This window comes from Sceloporus occidentalis, unplaced genomic scaffold, assembly GCF_023333645.1.
Source record: "Sceloporus occidentalis isolate IW3139 unplaced genomic scaffold, rSceOcc1.0.p SCAF_225, whole genome shotgun sequence".
Taxonomy (NCBI): domain Eukaryota; kingdom Metazoa; phylum Chordata; class Lepidosauria; order Squamata; family Phrynosomatidae; genus Sceloporus; species Sceloporus occidentalis.
This window is the reverse complement of record NW_028317205.1, coordinates 1,081,359-1,097,809: the sequence shown is the minus strand read 5'-3', so window position 1 is coordinate 1,097,809 and position 16,451 is coordinate 1,081,359. Positions and strand designations below refer to the sequence as shown.

Below are 16,451 nucleotides of genomic sequence, written 5' to 3'. Positions count from 1 at the left end.
ATTTAACATTCTGTGAATTGTTTTCTTCTTCGCTTCCTTGTTCGGTGTTTCTCTGAGCATTATAGATTTTTTTTTAATTATATGAACAACCACAGACTCCTATAGTGGTTAAAGTGGTTAAAATTATACATTTCCAAAAATTACCTGGTGAATGCCATTGTGAATTTGTTTGTATTTTTTTTTTTTATTGTTCAGCTTTTCAAATGGTTAAATGGCAACCTAAGTAACAAAAATGTATACTGTGTGTATATGTTTTTATTTACATACGGTTAGTGGTTGTACTTAGGCTGGCATTAGGCTATAGGGAAGATACAGTAAGTGTAGTAAATATAACGTCGAAACACTACAGAAAAGATAAACTCTAGTAGGGGCATACATTTAAAATTGAAAAGGCATGAATATAAACGGGTATGAGCAGTGTGGGTGGGGCTACATTTAGACTCCTCCCTGTTGATGCTAGCAACAACCCCTAAAACATGGAAAATCTGGTTCTAAGTGTAAAGATACAATAGGAGAAAGAGTAACTATGTAAATATTAAAATCCACTGCGCCACAGAGCTTACATTCTAAACATATTTTATTTCACTTTACCAAGTTTTATCAGATTGTAAATAAAGGTCTCATAAAACCTAATAAGGGATTCTAACCAGACCAGTTTTTCGCCACTTTGATTACACCCAGCTGGGGTTTTAAGTGTTAACGCTATGTTTTATTTCTCACAGCTGCGCATGGAGTACCTCTCCCTGATGCACTCCATCATTCGCTCAACCGATTACCTTCAGCATCTTCACCGCCATCACGACCTACATGGAATCCTGCAGCGCATTTTAGCCGAAGAGGAGGAAAACCCTCACTGCCAGATGGATAAAATGATCATTCGTGAAATATACAAAGAATTCCCTCACTTTTCCCCAGAGAGCGGCTAAATATCAACTGATGCTGCCACGAAGTGTGGAAAACGACCCCTACATTTAATCTTCCAGCCTACTAACCACTTCTAACATTTTATATGCACTCCTAGTTACAAGGAGAGCCTTTCCGTCTTAATTAACCCTTTGGCGGACCGGAGTGGTGTGCACTATAGTCTGTTTTCACACCCATCTGACAGCCACGGGATTAAAGAACTGTGAAGATTTTTTTAAATTGGGAATCGTTTCTGCTACTGAGATGCGAATGAAACGTTAGATTTTTTTTTTTGCATAAGGGATATTTTCCCCGCTACTCTTAGGGAAAAATTCAAGTGATTTTTCACTGATTATTTAAACTGGAATATAAATAATCCTCTAACCTTTTCCGATAACGGTTTGCCTGTTGCATAGATAAGAGGGTATGCTGTGTTTGGAAGGTTTCCAGTATCCGTTCTTTTAGCTTTACAAACATATCGGAGATTGCTAATCCCTTACAGACTAATCCATAAATCGGTGAGATGTAGTCATCTGCTGCTTGACATCACTTAACGACACTTGACATGACTCCAGGCTCAGCCTCGCTATTTTGGCTATGGATGTTCTCAGTTGTACAGGCTGCTAACCCTACTGAATTAATTAAATGTTTTTGGTTTTTTTAAACCGCCTTAAAAAATTAATTAAAACCTGTAAGAATTTGTGGTGTTTTTTCTTTACTTTTTCCTGTAATTTTTCCTCCATAATCTTTGTAAACTCTAAATGCCTAAAATGAAGATCGTTGGATGTGTTCCACTCTGTTATCATGGATATTTGTTACATGTTTGCCTGTATTTGTTTTATGTCTAAACAGCTTCATCAGGGATGGGAAATGTGTCTGGAATATTGTACATCACCTCTTTTCCAATCAATTCTCATGAGGTATTGAATGTTAAACAAAAACTTCTCTTAGACTTTTGAGAAAAGTGGGGAGTTGTAAAAGATGCAAAGGATTTTACCTTTAATAAAAATTAGTGGATTGTGTGAATTTATTTTTTAGCATTTCAATATATTTTTATATACAATATAACCGTATTTGCTCAATTATAAGACAAGGTTTTTTTCAGAGCAAATGCTCTGGAAAAATACCCCCTCGACTTATAATAAGCAGAGTCATCTTATAATCAGACCTCAAATAGAGGTCTGACTATGAGACTAAGATCCAGATCCCCCGCAGCACTGCTGGGGACCTGGATCCTCCTGTCTGGTAACCCCCCCCAAATTTACCGGTGCTTCTGGCTCCCCGGAGTGTTGTCCGGGCAGCGTGTAGAGCTCTATGCGATTCGTGTAGGCATCTTCCGCTGCAGCCGGAAGGAGGTGCGGTTAGCAGCAGGGGTTGTCTGCGTCGACCTTCCCCGACTGTCAGAGAGGAGAGTTCCCTGCAATGCTGCGGGGAATTCTCTCTGACAGTCGGAGAGCCACAGGTCATTCTGAAAAATGCTGCCTTGTTCATAATTTCCATCGGGAACACTTAATTGTCATGTGACTCAACAACGTGCACTGATAGGTCATTGCCCTAGCAACAAAGGAAGAAAAAAAGCTAAAAAGTGCATTTCATGCTTATTCTCAATGGAGATGCACCTTTTAAGTGGTCAGGCAAACTGGAAAGTATGTAGTGAGTACTTACAACATGTTGCAGTTCTACTTTGTTTCTTGGCCTAAAAGCTTACACCCTCTAGTATTGTTGTAGAATGGTCTATTTTTGAAACATATCGTATTCCTGAAGACATTGCTTCTCCCCTGTTAGTAAATCTAGGAACAACGAAACAAACCCTAACAGTCTTTATACAGCTTTTAATAGGACAGAGCTGTTTGTGCATTGTGGTTGTTTTTGTTTGCGCTTTTTATATTTGTTTCATTTTAAATACCTTAAATAACAACAATAAAATAAGTTCTATATTTAACCCTGCGCAATGTGTCCCTATTATTTATTATTTTATAAATCTATATAGTATTAAAGAGTGCGTTTTTTTTTTTTAATATTCTGGAGATAATTTGATGTCAACATAATAACAAAAATGGGTTGAATTTTCTGAAAAATTGATTAAAATAACTTGAATATAGTCAGAAAAAATCTGCAGCTTCATAGCAGTGGAGACCATTGTGTATACAGGAGCAAAGTGCACAGCGCCTGTATCAGCAGGCACATTCCACTGGTTGCTATGACGATTGCTCCAGATCCACCACTTTTATACCCAGCACTTTGAAATGCTTTCATGTTCTTGGTTTTATTTAATTTTTTTTTCTATATCATAACCATCTATAGTTCATTGTAGACCTATCAGAGCTGCATCTCTCATTGCCGGTAAAAAAAAATAAAAAATGAAATGCCTAATTTTATTATCCATCCTAATTTTGGTTTCATATTCCTTTTTATACCACTGCGATATTACTAATGCCGTTAAGGATTGCATTAAAACATCCGAGAACAAAATTAATTATTCTGACGATCATTCTTCTGACATCTTCTTTATTTTCCCCATTTCTGGGCTATCATTTGATTTCACCATAAATATTTGATTATCGGGCAATTTCCACTTGTTATCTGTGTACTATGCTCTCAGCAGGCTCTGCTAGCACTTCACTCATCGATCGGCAGTACATTCTGTTGAGCGTGTTTTTATAGCTGTTTATTGAATAGAAAACATTTTCCAAATCCATTAAGGGATTTCTTAGCACGAGGTTCCACTGGAAGAATGCTCCATAACAAGCGTTTGCCTTTTTTTCTCTATTCTCCGCCATAGTCTTGTCTCTTTTTCTGTAGTACGGCCTTCTTTTCCTTCTTTTTGCTCAGCACGTTGCTTCAACTTTCCATTCTCCACCTGGTGGAAAGGTCCGGTAGGGTTGTTAGGTCAACTCAACCAAATTGGCTTTAACAAGACTTTTTTTTATATTATCTCAATCCCACCAGGCAGGGCCGGACTGGGACTGAAAAGCAGCCCTGGAAAAATTTGGAGACCAGCCCCATATAGTTTATCTCACGGTGAAGCTATTATACCCACACGCACCCCTTATACATACCCGAGTCACACTATGTGCAATTCTTTTTATCTCATTATTTGTATTAAAATGCCAGAAAGCAAAAGTGTTAAAAGGCCCTAATAAATTAAATACATTACACATAATAGGATCAAAACATTTGCTACTGCGAACATTGTTAGATGAAAGAGTTCCATTTTATTTAGTGGAACAAAACACTGATCACATTATTCTTCACGATATTCTGGTAAGAAACTTTTATTTCTTTATTAATTCATGTAGACTATTTTTTTCCATATTTAATAAAAGCTATGATTGAGACATATTTGGTTTTTATTTCCTTTCATTTGACAACCTACCCCCGAGTTATGCACCTCTGCCCCCAGGCTTGCCACTCTGCCCCCCTGATATGCCTTCTAACCCCCTATATGCCACTCTGCCTCCAGAAATGCCTTATACCCCCTATATGCCACTCTGTCCCATGATATGCCTTCTAACCCCCTATATGCCACTCTGCCATATAGGGGGTTAAAAGGCATATCATGGGGCACTCTGCCTCCAGAAAAGCCTTATGCCCCACTATATGCCACTCTGCCTCCCTGATATGCTTTATACCCTCTCTTTATACCCTCACTCTGCATCCAGAAATGCCTTATACCCCTATATGCCACTCTGTCCCATGATATGCCTTCTAACCCCCTATATGCCACTCTGCCATATAGGGGGTTAAAAGGCATATCATGGGACAGAGTGGCATATAGGGGGGTATAAGGCATTTCTGGAGGCAGAGTGGCATATAGGGGGACACACTTACATACACACACATGCCGATTTTTTTTGTTTTTAACAAATACAAAAAACATTATACAGTACAAAAAATACATTATTTTACTCACCTTCTACTTCTCTTGACTTCCTGGTAGCTGCACACTGTTCTCCTCTATGCTGACAGGACGCCACTGACCTGACATCCGGTGCTGCAGCAGTCTGAGTGCGAGGGGGCGGAGCTTCCACCTCACGCTGCTCCCATCACTATGCAGCCATCAGATTGCTGGGAATGTAATCTAAACGGCCGGTGCGTGCTGATGCCGCCGGCCGGAGCTACTTTAACACTTTTTTTTTTATTTATATGGTAAGCTGGATCGGCTTGCCATATAAAGTAAAAAAAAAAGTATTAAAGCAGAGCCGGCCGGCGGCATCAGCACGCACCGGCCGTTCAGATTACATTCCCAGCAATCTGATGGCCGCATAGTGATGGGAGCAGCGTGAGGGGTGAAAGGTCAGTGCGAGGGGGCGGAGCTTTCACCCCTCACACTGCTCCCATCACTAGACGGCCATCGCACACGGCTGCTGGGTGCTGATGCCGGCTGGCCGCATCAGCACCCAGCGGCCGCTTTGGTTAGATTTCGGGAAGCCTGGGGGGCAATTGCCCCCCTGCCCAGCCCGCCCCTGGCACCGAGGGAGGCGTTCATTGCCATTTGCAGCCGCTCAGCGGCTGTCTTCATGGTAAGTCTGCCGGCCGCCCGGCCCACGGACCTTCCGGCCCACCGGGAAATTTCCCGGTATCCCGGTGGGCCAGTCCGGCCCTGCCACCAGGGATATAAAAATGTGAGTTCCTTGGACACTCAAAGTCAGCACACGTACACCAGGCCTGGACAGGCGATCTGGCACACCGGGTAAATGCCTGGTGGGCAGCTGGCTGTCAGGGCAACACAGTCACTTGATCTGCTGCTCCAGGGGAGATCGGGTGCTGCAGTGTGCAGCCAGTGGCTATGTAAGCACAACAACGTAGTGTGCAGCCCAAAGCTACGTCATCAGGCGGCCGCTGGACTTAAAGTGCCAGGACCACCAAGACATGACCAGCCCTGACGTGCACCGCTGCCTACTGCCAGGCCTGTCACTGGAGTCCGTGCGATACTTAGTGACTTATCCACCACAGAGCCGGTTGCTGCATTCCCCTCCATACCTCTGATGGGTTCTGAAGCTCATTAACCTACAGAGGTCCGGTACCCACCCCCGCCGCTGTGAGCCCGCCGTACTGACAGCAACTCAAGACTTATTCCATAGCTCTCTCTGCCAGTGACAGCTGTAGAATGGGAGGCGTTAGGGCCAAGCTTATTTCTGCCGCAGCTTCCAATGTACCAGGCAGATTCCCAGGAGGCCACATCCAGCGCATTTTATTATATTATCAGTATTAATGTCAGTGTGTTGTGTTTTTTTTTCCATACTATGCGTCGTATCTGCTAATGTCTGTAGGGAGGCAAAGGAAGATTGCTGTCAACCTAAATGTTTTCTTTCCCCGCAGAACGGATGATGGGTTATGGCTTATCCTCGGGACGGTCTCGAGCTCAACTTGAAGTCACAAAGGAGACTCCACAAACACGATAACTGCAGGTGTTCTTGTTTTTTTGCCCTCGCTACCATTATATCTTATATCTTATGTGACTGTATTAGGGAATGTGATATGTCTGCCTTGTCCCTCTATGGACTTTTTCTAGATGTATTGGAAGCTGGGACTGGGAAAAAAAAACTATTTTTAGGGGCCTTAAGTGATTTAGGAGAAGCCAGGCATGGTCTGTCAAAGTATAAACGGGCCAGTTGGGGAAATCTCCATTGTAACCAGTCCTTTGAGCAGCGACACTTTGAGAGTGTGTGTGGTTTTTTTTTAATAAGCTACTTTCATGATAAATAATGCATTTCACTTCACAAAAGTTCATTTATAAACCCGTTTCCTGCTGTTTTCAGAGCACTCATTCCCACGCAATGGGCTGTTTGTCCCAATCACCCATAAAGGTACAGGGGATCCACTGATGATGGAAGGATATCATAAAGTGTCTATCGGCACGCATGGCTCCCTTTTAAACTGGGATTTCAAGCATCTGACCTTTAACCTTTTGCCGCATTAGGAAGCAAAATGATGTTACTCCCATGACGATTGGTGGATGCTAAATGTATACCCCCTGTAATGGAACATTGAGTTAATTAAAGACATTTACCACAGGAGTCTGCCCATCCAATGTTTTAGGGCACAGAATCTGAAGCTATATTTTAGAGTCCTCTGCGATTGACCCAACGGAACGGCGGCTGCGGGTTCCAATGGGGCTCCAGTTCAGATTGTTCTTGCCCCATGTCCTGTCCTGTCCATGTCTGGGAGAAAAAGGAGGTATCATCAACCACATACGATTTATCTTAGAAGGCCTAGGCTGGCCATCTGGCAAACTAGGCAAATGCCTAATGGGCTGGTGGCTGATGGTGGAGCTCCAGCCGCTGGCCTTAAAGTGCCACGGCTCTTTTTCATTCCCAATGACTTTTGCTTGCCATTATATCTGCCAACACGCTTATTACGCCATTCTGGAAATTCAAATATAAGCAATTCCGACCTATAAATCAATCTATTGTAATACCGAAAAAGGATTAGCAGATGGGAAGACAGTCTGGGTCCTGCTCCAAGTTCCAGGTGAAAGCATTTATCAGCCGGTGATGTCATCGCTGTCCTTTGACATTTTAATAATATTATTTTAACTGAGCAATTTTTATACTTCTTATTTTATTAGATCATTTTGATGTCTTTCAGATTTAATCTTGTTTTTTTTTTGTTCTTTTTTTTTTTTTTAACTTGGAAGATTAATGTATATTTTTAATTAAATCATAAAACACTATAAAGACCGGAAGCCCACAGGGATTGGCGTGACAGTAATTCATTTTAGTTATCGCCTGTATTACATCAACCACAAAGATGACCTCATTTCACTTTACGAGGGGAATGCGTATGACCAAAGCTGACTCTGACTGTCCCCAAAGTCAGACACTGAAGATGCATCAATTTTCATATTTTTTCTGTAAATGCTCCATTTTTTATCTTTTTTTTGCATAAGAAAGAATGTTTCAATTCCTTTAATTTTTTTGTATTTTGAATGATTTTTTTTGTTTTTTGTTTGCTTATTCTACTTAAAATTAGGAAATTAAGAAACAAGCTTTAATACTTGAATAGCTTGTCTTAAACTGGGTTTTAATTTTGAATACTGTTCTGAAAGGGTTAAGAAAAACTAGTGCTACAATAAGAAAAAGAAACGTGTTATTTTTAATGGAATTTAAAATATTTTCTAATCGTTTTACCGCATCCCCTAAAGAAATGTCACCTATTGCATGGTTTGTGCCATGACTCCTACTAATGGCATAACGGCCACTGGCCACAGAGACTAAATGGGCATGATGGGAGTTAGCAGCTGGATTGCCACAAGTTACCTTTTCCTGGTACTAAGCAGGCCTTAGCTTTGGCCAACTTCTCACCTGAGTGTCATGGGAGCTGCAATCCACATACCATAAAGGCGAAGGAAACACTTTCGAACAATTCTAGAACATTCTAGAACAATCTGAAACAAAGAAGCTTAGATGAAATGTAAGGGTATCTTGCTTTACTGAAAGAGGGGTAGATAAGTGGAACAGCCTCCCAGCAGAAGTGGTAGAAGTAAGAGAATTAAAACATGCATAGGACAGGCATATGGCTCCTGAATCTAAGACGAGACCAACGACTGATTAAGCTTTGAGTCTTTACAGCAGGAGAAACGGGTGACTGGATGGGGGCCGAATGGGGCCGATCTGCTGGCGGATTCTGTTTCTCTTTCTCTTGTCCGAAGGATTGTACACAGATATGATTATATACCTTGGGATATTTGATTAATTAACTAGCTGGGTCTCAGCTGACTGGTTCTATAATTCACTCCACTATTCAAACCCCATTTATAATTTATGATATCATTTAATAAATCATTTAGTGTGTTTATCACACATATGTGGATTACGTGTTCCATGTTAACGCTAACACTGTCGTTTAGAATACACGGGATGACTGGAGAAGCCGGGAGCTGTGCTTTTAGATGCTAAGTAACGGCTTCCATGGGCAGCGAGACAATGAGATCCCAGCTCAAGGCATTCATGTGAAGCAGAAGAAGGCGGTTCCTCCCCATTGTGATATTAGGGACAATGAGGCCAAGCTTGGGACTGTCACACATATTCCAAGTCTGTGAGCTGCTTCTCATTAACAAGATGATGTTTGGTCCAAACCATTCCATTTACAACTCCAGGGGTGCAATGGAGGACACCAATGGCAGTCATCATTAGAACTGGCAAGCAGAGTCATGCACTACAACATGTCACAGGAGGGCATAGCCTTCTTCTGCTTATCAATACCCATGGAGACTTATATTGATCACTGGAAACCGATTTAGAATTCATTCAGGGAGACCGGAACTAGTGGTTCCTATTGAATGTATTATATATATATATATATATATATATATATATATATATATATATATATATATATAAATATATATAGCTATAGCTATATATAGCTATATATATAGCTATATATAGCTATATATATATTCATACAGTGTATATATACACACACACATATATATACATACCCTTAAAGCACATCAGTGATTCAATACGTGAATATGTTTACGACTTAACCCTATGAGTGGCAACAGCACTGATATTAATACACTTTCACTGAATTGCTGCTTTTAAAAAAAAGCAATGAAGCCCGGTGGTGCTGATGCTAGCAGAGCTTTTTCAAGGCATGGTTTCAGCACCACGGACCGCTCATCCCTTTTTTGCCAGCGACAAAGATGGCGGCCGCTCCAGTCATCGACTCGGCTTTCCAATAGGGCTCATGTGTATAGTGGGACGTACCAAGTGCTACCCTTGGAAAAGGGGTGGGGGTTGGAGAAATGGGGTGGAGCGGACCATTAGGGTTGCCGGGAGCCATGTTGGTGTTGAATGAAGGGAGGGTGAGGAGATGCTGCGCCCGGAGAGTCTGCCTGTGAGGGAAGCGAGCACCGAGTAGATGGTAGCTGCCAGGGCCAGGAGACAGACAGGAGGACGTGGGGAGGAGAGCACCACTGGCCAGTGAGGGCTGCTCTATGCCAGGAGACAAGGGAGGGAGACTATGGCTGCTCTGCTGTCAGGAACAAGCCTGTCTTGCCATCTCCTCCCGCTGCTTCTCCTCCTCAGCATCCCTTTGTTCACTTCCAGCCTGGGAAAGCATGCATGGACCTGGGAGGCAGCTGGGGACCGGTCCCATACCCCCCAACCAGCCTTGGACAAGCAGAAGCTAAGCCCTGAACACACAGGGGCCACCACCAAAGGGCTTCATTCACACATCAAGTGGGCTACTGTGACCCAGTGCATGGAGAGAGCCTGTGAGGCCGGGGGCAATGGCAGCCAGGAGGGCCTGTGTGCTTGGGGGGCTTTATGTGGCCCCTCCACTGGAGCCCTGGCAAGGCTGATCTCTGAAGACATCTCAAGAGGGTGCAGCTTCCCAAAGTGCATGAACAGGACATGGGTGCCAAGTCAATGCAAGTGGGTATGTGTGGAGTGCCACCCCAAGAAGGGGAAGCCAAGTGGCACAGCAGACACCTGTGTTTGTCTGCCAAAATCCGGATCAGTGCCTCCACCCTGTATCCATAGGACCAAGACACAGGAGGGCTTAAAGGGACACCCATCCAATATTCAGGGGAAAGGGGGATCTCTCCTCTCTTACTGGATTACAAAATCACATCTCCTGCCTATCGATTCCAAATGCATTTGGATATCGCTGCTCCTCGTCGGACCCCATTGCCTTAAGATTCACAGCGGAGACATTGTATCGCAACACTGCCAGCCAAGGTTCAAATTCAACTGTGCCACGTTCAGCAATAGGAAAATAAATAAGAGGATTCTAACCAAACACATCGTGAAACAATGTATCCAGCTGGATTGTGACAGGTATGTCAGTGATCCCAGAATAAGAAACAGTTGCCTTTCCAACGTGAATTGTTGTATTGTCTTCCTCTTGCAATGCTTTTCTAGTACTTTGTCGTGTTCTGTGAGATCGGAAAAGGAAGCAGATCAGCTGAAGAACATCGATCTGGATTCGGATGGCTTTTTTGGGGTGGGTTTTTGGCTTCAGGACCTGAAGATCAGCAACCGCAGCTCGTCATTGTTGCTCACAGCTTTGTTTAAAGGGGGCATCCGGTGTCATTGTGCTGATGACAAGGGGGTCTTCAGATCTGCCTGCGATAGGGATTTAATTTGGGACTGCCTGATCCTCGTGGTTTACTCTGGTCCAGACACAAGGGACTTGCTTGAAGGGATACAACAGAATGTGCTCCAGTTTAGGAAGCAATGCCAGAAGTGTCCAAATCTACCCCAAATTAAACCGAGAGACTTATGCCTGGAGCTCTGGAAGGGTAAAATATGCTTCTTTCACATGCAGGAAAACAATACCCTTTTAAATCAATCTGTAGACCATGTAGTGCTTTTCATAAGCAAATGTTGTGCTAACCTGTCACTTCTGGGCAGTGAAGAATACTTGTCCCTATTTAAGTTTTTGGGGACCCCTTCTCTATGCTTGCACAATCGATGTTGGGGTGTATCAGCTTGTAATCAGTCCTGTGATCTGAAGGATTGGATTTACAGACGATTTAAAAGCCAGCCCTGGGGCAGCACGTGGGGAGAGACTTCAGCACCAGGAGATGGGACAGCTCCCTCTGTAGCTTCAGCAACTGCTTCTCTCAGGTCCTCAGAGCATCCCCTGGGAGATCAACTGCATCCAAAAAGACCCTGCTCTGTGTATTTCCCATTTAATTCAACCAAAGGTTGCTCAAAGACTGCTTTTCCAGAGAGGGATCTCCAGCAGGCAACAGCCACCGATCTGTACTCTCATCAACAATTAGCAAACAGCAAAACTATGCAGCTTGATCCATTTCAACCTTCTCATATATCACATTCACAGGGTGTCAGGCAAAGGGGCAGTGGGAGGAGTAGCATGAGGGAATCCCTGCCATTAATAAGAACTCGCAGGGCAGCTAACCGCCATCCTCACTTCCCCCAGTATAATTATCAGGTTCAGGTGGCTGAAAATCAGCCCCCTGGGACTCCTGTTATAACCATGACTGCACAAGACCCAGATACAGGGGAATCGGGAAAGCTTTATTACAGCATGGATGCTCTGATGAATAGCAAGTCTTTGGAACTGTTCAGTATAGACTCAGTGACGGGTTTGATTTCCACTATTGAAATCCTAGATAGGGAAAGTATGGACTTGCATTATTTCAGAGTCACCGCCGTAGATCACGGGACCCCCCGCCTTTCTGCAACTACAATGGTTGCCATAACTGTCAGCGACAGAAATGACCATAGCCCAGTATTCGAACAGGCAGAATATAGAGAAAGTATTAGGGAGAATGTGGAGGAAGGATACCCCATCTTGCAGCTGAGAGCCACTGATATTGACTCCCAAGCCAACGCCAATATCAAATACCGCTTTGTAAATGAACAAGCCGCCCATTCCGTTTTTGAGATCGACTCGAGGTCTGGTTTAATTACCACAAGTGGACAAGTAGACAGGGAGAAGAGGGAGAAATATTCTCTTATTGTTGAGGCTAGTGACCAGGGGAAGGACCCTGGCCCTAGGTCTTCTACTGTCAAAGTTGAAATTAACGTTCTAGATGAGAATGACAATGTGCCCCAGTTTAGCGAGAAAAGATACATTGTTCAGGTGAGAGAAGATATAAGACCTCACACCGAGATATTAAGAGTTACAGCAACAGACCACGATAAAGACAGTAACGCTTTGGTTCATTATAACATCATAAGTGGTAACAGTCGGGGACAGTTCTCCATAGATAGTGTAACTGGGGAGATACAGGTGGTTGCACCTCTGGATTTTGAAACAGAGAGGGAGTACACACTCAAGGTACGGGCCCAGGATGCTGGTCGCCCTCCACTTTCAAACAATACTGGCATGATAAGTGTTCAGGTTGTAGACATCAATGACCATGCCCCTATATTTGTAAGTACCCCATTTCAAGTCAGTGTGCTAGAAAATGTGCCCCTGGGTCACTCTGTGATTCACATCCAAGCAGTAGATGCAGATTATGGAGAAAATGCCCGCATGGAATACAAATTAACTGGGGGGAAGTCGGATACCCCCTTTGTAATCAATAGCGCTACTGGATGGATTACAGTAAGTGGATCTTTGGACAGAGAGACTGTAGAACATTACGTATTTGGAGTGGTCGCCCGAGACCATGGAGTTCCTTCTCTGTCTGCATCTGCTAGTGTTACAATTACAGTTCTGGACGTGAATGATAATCGCCCAGAGTTTACCCAGAAGGAGTATTTTATTCGCTTAAATGAAGATGCTCCAGTGGGAACCAGTGTTCTCAGTATAACTGCCATTGACAAGGATGTGAACAGTGCTATCACCTATCAGATCACTGGTGGAAATGTCCGAAACCGTTTTTCCATTAGTTCACAAGGGGTATCGGGGCTGATCACCTTGTCCTTACCCCTTGACTACAAGCAGGAAAGAAGGTATGTCCTAACAGTTACCGCCTCCGATCGTATTCTTCATGACAATTGTTACGTCCACATAAACATTACCGATGCAAACACCCATAGGCCGGTTTTTCAAAGTGCACATTATCCAGTGGACATTAACGAGGATCGTCCCATTGGAAGCACTGTGGTGATTATCAGTGCAACGGACGAAGACGTCGGAGAGAATGCCAGGATAACGTATTCTCTGGAGGACATTATCCCCCAGTTCCGTATAAATCCAGACACTGGAGCCATCACTCTACAGGCACAGTTGGACTATGAGGACCAGATGACTTACACTCTTGCTGTTGTTGCTAAAGATAATGGAATCCCCCAAAAATCTGACACAACCTACGTTGAAATTATAGTGAATGATGTCAATGATAACGCACCACAGTTTATGAACACACAGTATCATGGGATAGTTTCGGAGGACGTCCCACCCTTTACCAGTGTCCTCCAGATTTCTGCCACCGACAGGGATTCTCATGCCAATGGACGCGTTCAGTACACTTTTCAAAATGGAGAAGATGGTGATGGGGACTTCACAATTGAACCAACCTCAGGGATCATCCGTACCGTCCGAAAGCTGGACAGAGAAAGTGTCCCTATCTATGAGTTGACAGCTTATGCTGTAGATAGGGGCATGCCACCTCTGAGAAGCCCAGTTCGTATTCACGTTGCTGTCCAGGATGTCAATGATAACGCCCCAGTCTTTCCAGCAGATGAATTTGAAGTTTTTGTCAAAGAAAACAGCATTGTGGGATCAGTAGTTGGCAAAATCAAAGCCACAGATCCTGATGAAGGTCCAAATGCACAGATAATGTACCAGATTGTGGAAGGCAACATTCCAGAAATATTCCAGATGGATTTCTTTTCCGGGGAGCTCACCGCCCTTATAGATCTAGATTATGAAACAAAGGCTGAGTACGTTATCGTGGTACAGGCCACCTCCGCTCCACTTGTTAGCCGCGCAACAGTTCGAATTAAGCTTATTGATCAAAATGACAATAGTCCTGTACTAAAGAACTTCCAGATCCTCTTCAATAATTACGTCTCCAACAGTTCCAACACTTTCCCCTCCGGCGTTATTGGGAAGATACCCGCATATGATCCAGATGTTTCAGACAGACTCTTCTATACCTTCGAGCGTGGGAACGAATTAAATTTACTAATAGTTAATCATAGCAGCGGGGAACTTAGGCTCAGTAGAAAGCTTGACAACAACCGATCTTTGGTGGCATCAATGCTTGTGACGGTGTCAGGTAAGACATTCTTTTTTTCAGTGCTTGCTGTAAATCGTACTTCCCATATATAACAGCTGGTGTTTTAGAGGTCTTTCTAGCAATAAGGCTTCATCTAGTGTTTGTAGACATTAAGGGCTCCGGGGAGATTATATATGAAATTTATTATTAAAATATCTTTGGAAATCATGGATGATTTCCAGAAGATATCAACAGTCCATGCACTGGCAGTTCTAGTTGTTTTTTGGAATGATCAATAAGACCAGTAATTAGTTATTATGAAATGGTCCTGGAAATCTTTATAATAGGGTACACTACACCCCGAAGATTGTTAAAAAATATTTTATGATATATTTTTTATCAGAGCTACATACAGATTAAAGCCTAAGAATGGAACGGTCAACCGGAGACTGTTAATGTATAAGTCTGACCCAATGAAGGCTTTAATTAACATTACATTTTTTTAATTGTTTTTATATTTATTTATTTTATTGACTCACACATTCACAGTATACAAAGTCTATTTTTTACTGGATATAAGTGACAAATAAATCTTTTTATCTGGGTGTATATAAGCAGGCACTAAATCAGGGCCCTGTTATTTTCCTTCATAGACTGTGCCAGACTGTTGTACGTCTTCCATAATTTATGAGTTACCAGGGAACTTCATCTTCTTCCTTAAACTGGCTCTCACCTAAGACTCATTAAGGAGTGATGAGAAAATAGGTCTCCGGAGAAAGACGGAGTATGTGCATTTTCCAGCATGATAGTGTCTTTAGTTCTGTGAAGACACGGGTTTACAATGCATGTTTCTAGATTAGGTCTCTTCAGGGGTTAATTGTATCTGCGGGGCAAATGGATTCTGGGAGTAAGACAGTAGGACACTCGGCTGACCATATATTTTATGCAGATGAGGTTTAATGTATCTGCTGCAAGCTGAGGTATGTGTGTTAAACCCAATTTTACTAAATGTGAATGTGAAGTACGAGAGTGGGGAGAGCAGTCACGTTGGATACCATTCGTATCATAGCCCAATTTTAAAGCAGACAACAATTGATTAAAAGAACAGAAACATATCTCTATGTGTACTTTTAACCGATTCGCTTCAGTGAGGTTACCCAAAGTCAATTTACACGAGTCAACAAAATCTAAAATGTTCATACGTTCCTCATTGGGGGGGGTATAATATGCCCCTGACACATTTCACCCAACGGTTGGGACTTTCTGAAAGTCTATGGCCTGGGAAGTTTCCTAACATTTTCAGTAACAACACAAACCCCCTAACATTCCAAATGATCAAAGAGGAACACTTTTATATTTGGGGGTGTGGCGAGAGGTGTGGCTAGGGGTGGTGCTCTACCAAGACCTATTATGTGGCTTTATGAGCTCATAACGTATAACAGTGGCTTCATACGGCAGACGTACAAAACGGGTTTCACTAATCCTGTTTGAAGGTGTTGCTTGAGATGTGCGTTATCTGCTGCTAATAAAGGGTTTATAAGCACAGCCTCATATATTGTGTTTGTGGATTTATGGAGCCTTAGGATCGGCCGCATCATCACATTTCCGACCTTGTAGTTTGACAGATTGTATTTCTCTTTGTAGTTGTTAATGTTCCATTTTTTTGACAAGCTTACAGCAGCTGCATGGTTTTCTGTTACTGTAAAAATGGAACCGCAGGTCAGTAACTGCAGAAACAGTAATTGTTCCATTCATTTATACAGACATATAAAAAAGTTTTTTGTCTTTTTTTATATTGGTTTTAACATAATATAGAGTTGACTTGTATCAAGGCTCTGTTTTACTGTTCTGTAAGCCTTTCTCAAGGCACACTCAACGGGGCATATTTCAGGATCTCACTATAGGCACAGGTGAACGCCACCAAGAGGGCTAGCCCAAGGTCATTAGGGGTGGG

General features: G+C 42.8%; 2 protein-coding genes across 2 annotated transcripts in view; both read left to right on the top strand.

The window, feature by feature from the left end:
• Positions 1–926, top strand: part of LOC149276785 (NCK-interacting protein with SH3 domain-like) — a 29,221-nt gene extending 28,295 nt beyond the window's left edge. Inside the window, exon 13 of the mRNA XM_089503317.1 lies at positions 723–926. Coding sequence (XP_089359443.1) covers positions 723–926 — 204 coding nt within the window. The remainder of the gene's footprint in view (positions 1–722) is intronic.
• A 10,810-nt stretch (positions 927–11,736) lies between these two features.
• The window catches only part of LOC149276784 (cadherin EGF LAG seven-pass G-type receptor 3-like), an 89,085-nt gene continuing 84,370 nt past the window's right edge, over positions 11,737–16,451 (top strand). The window contains exon 1 of the mRNA XM_089503316.1: positions 11,737–14,557. Coding sequence (XP_089359442.1) covers positions 11,737–14,557 — 2,821 coding nt within the window. The remainder of the gene's footprint in view (positions 14,558–16,451) is intronic.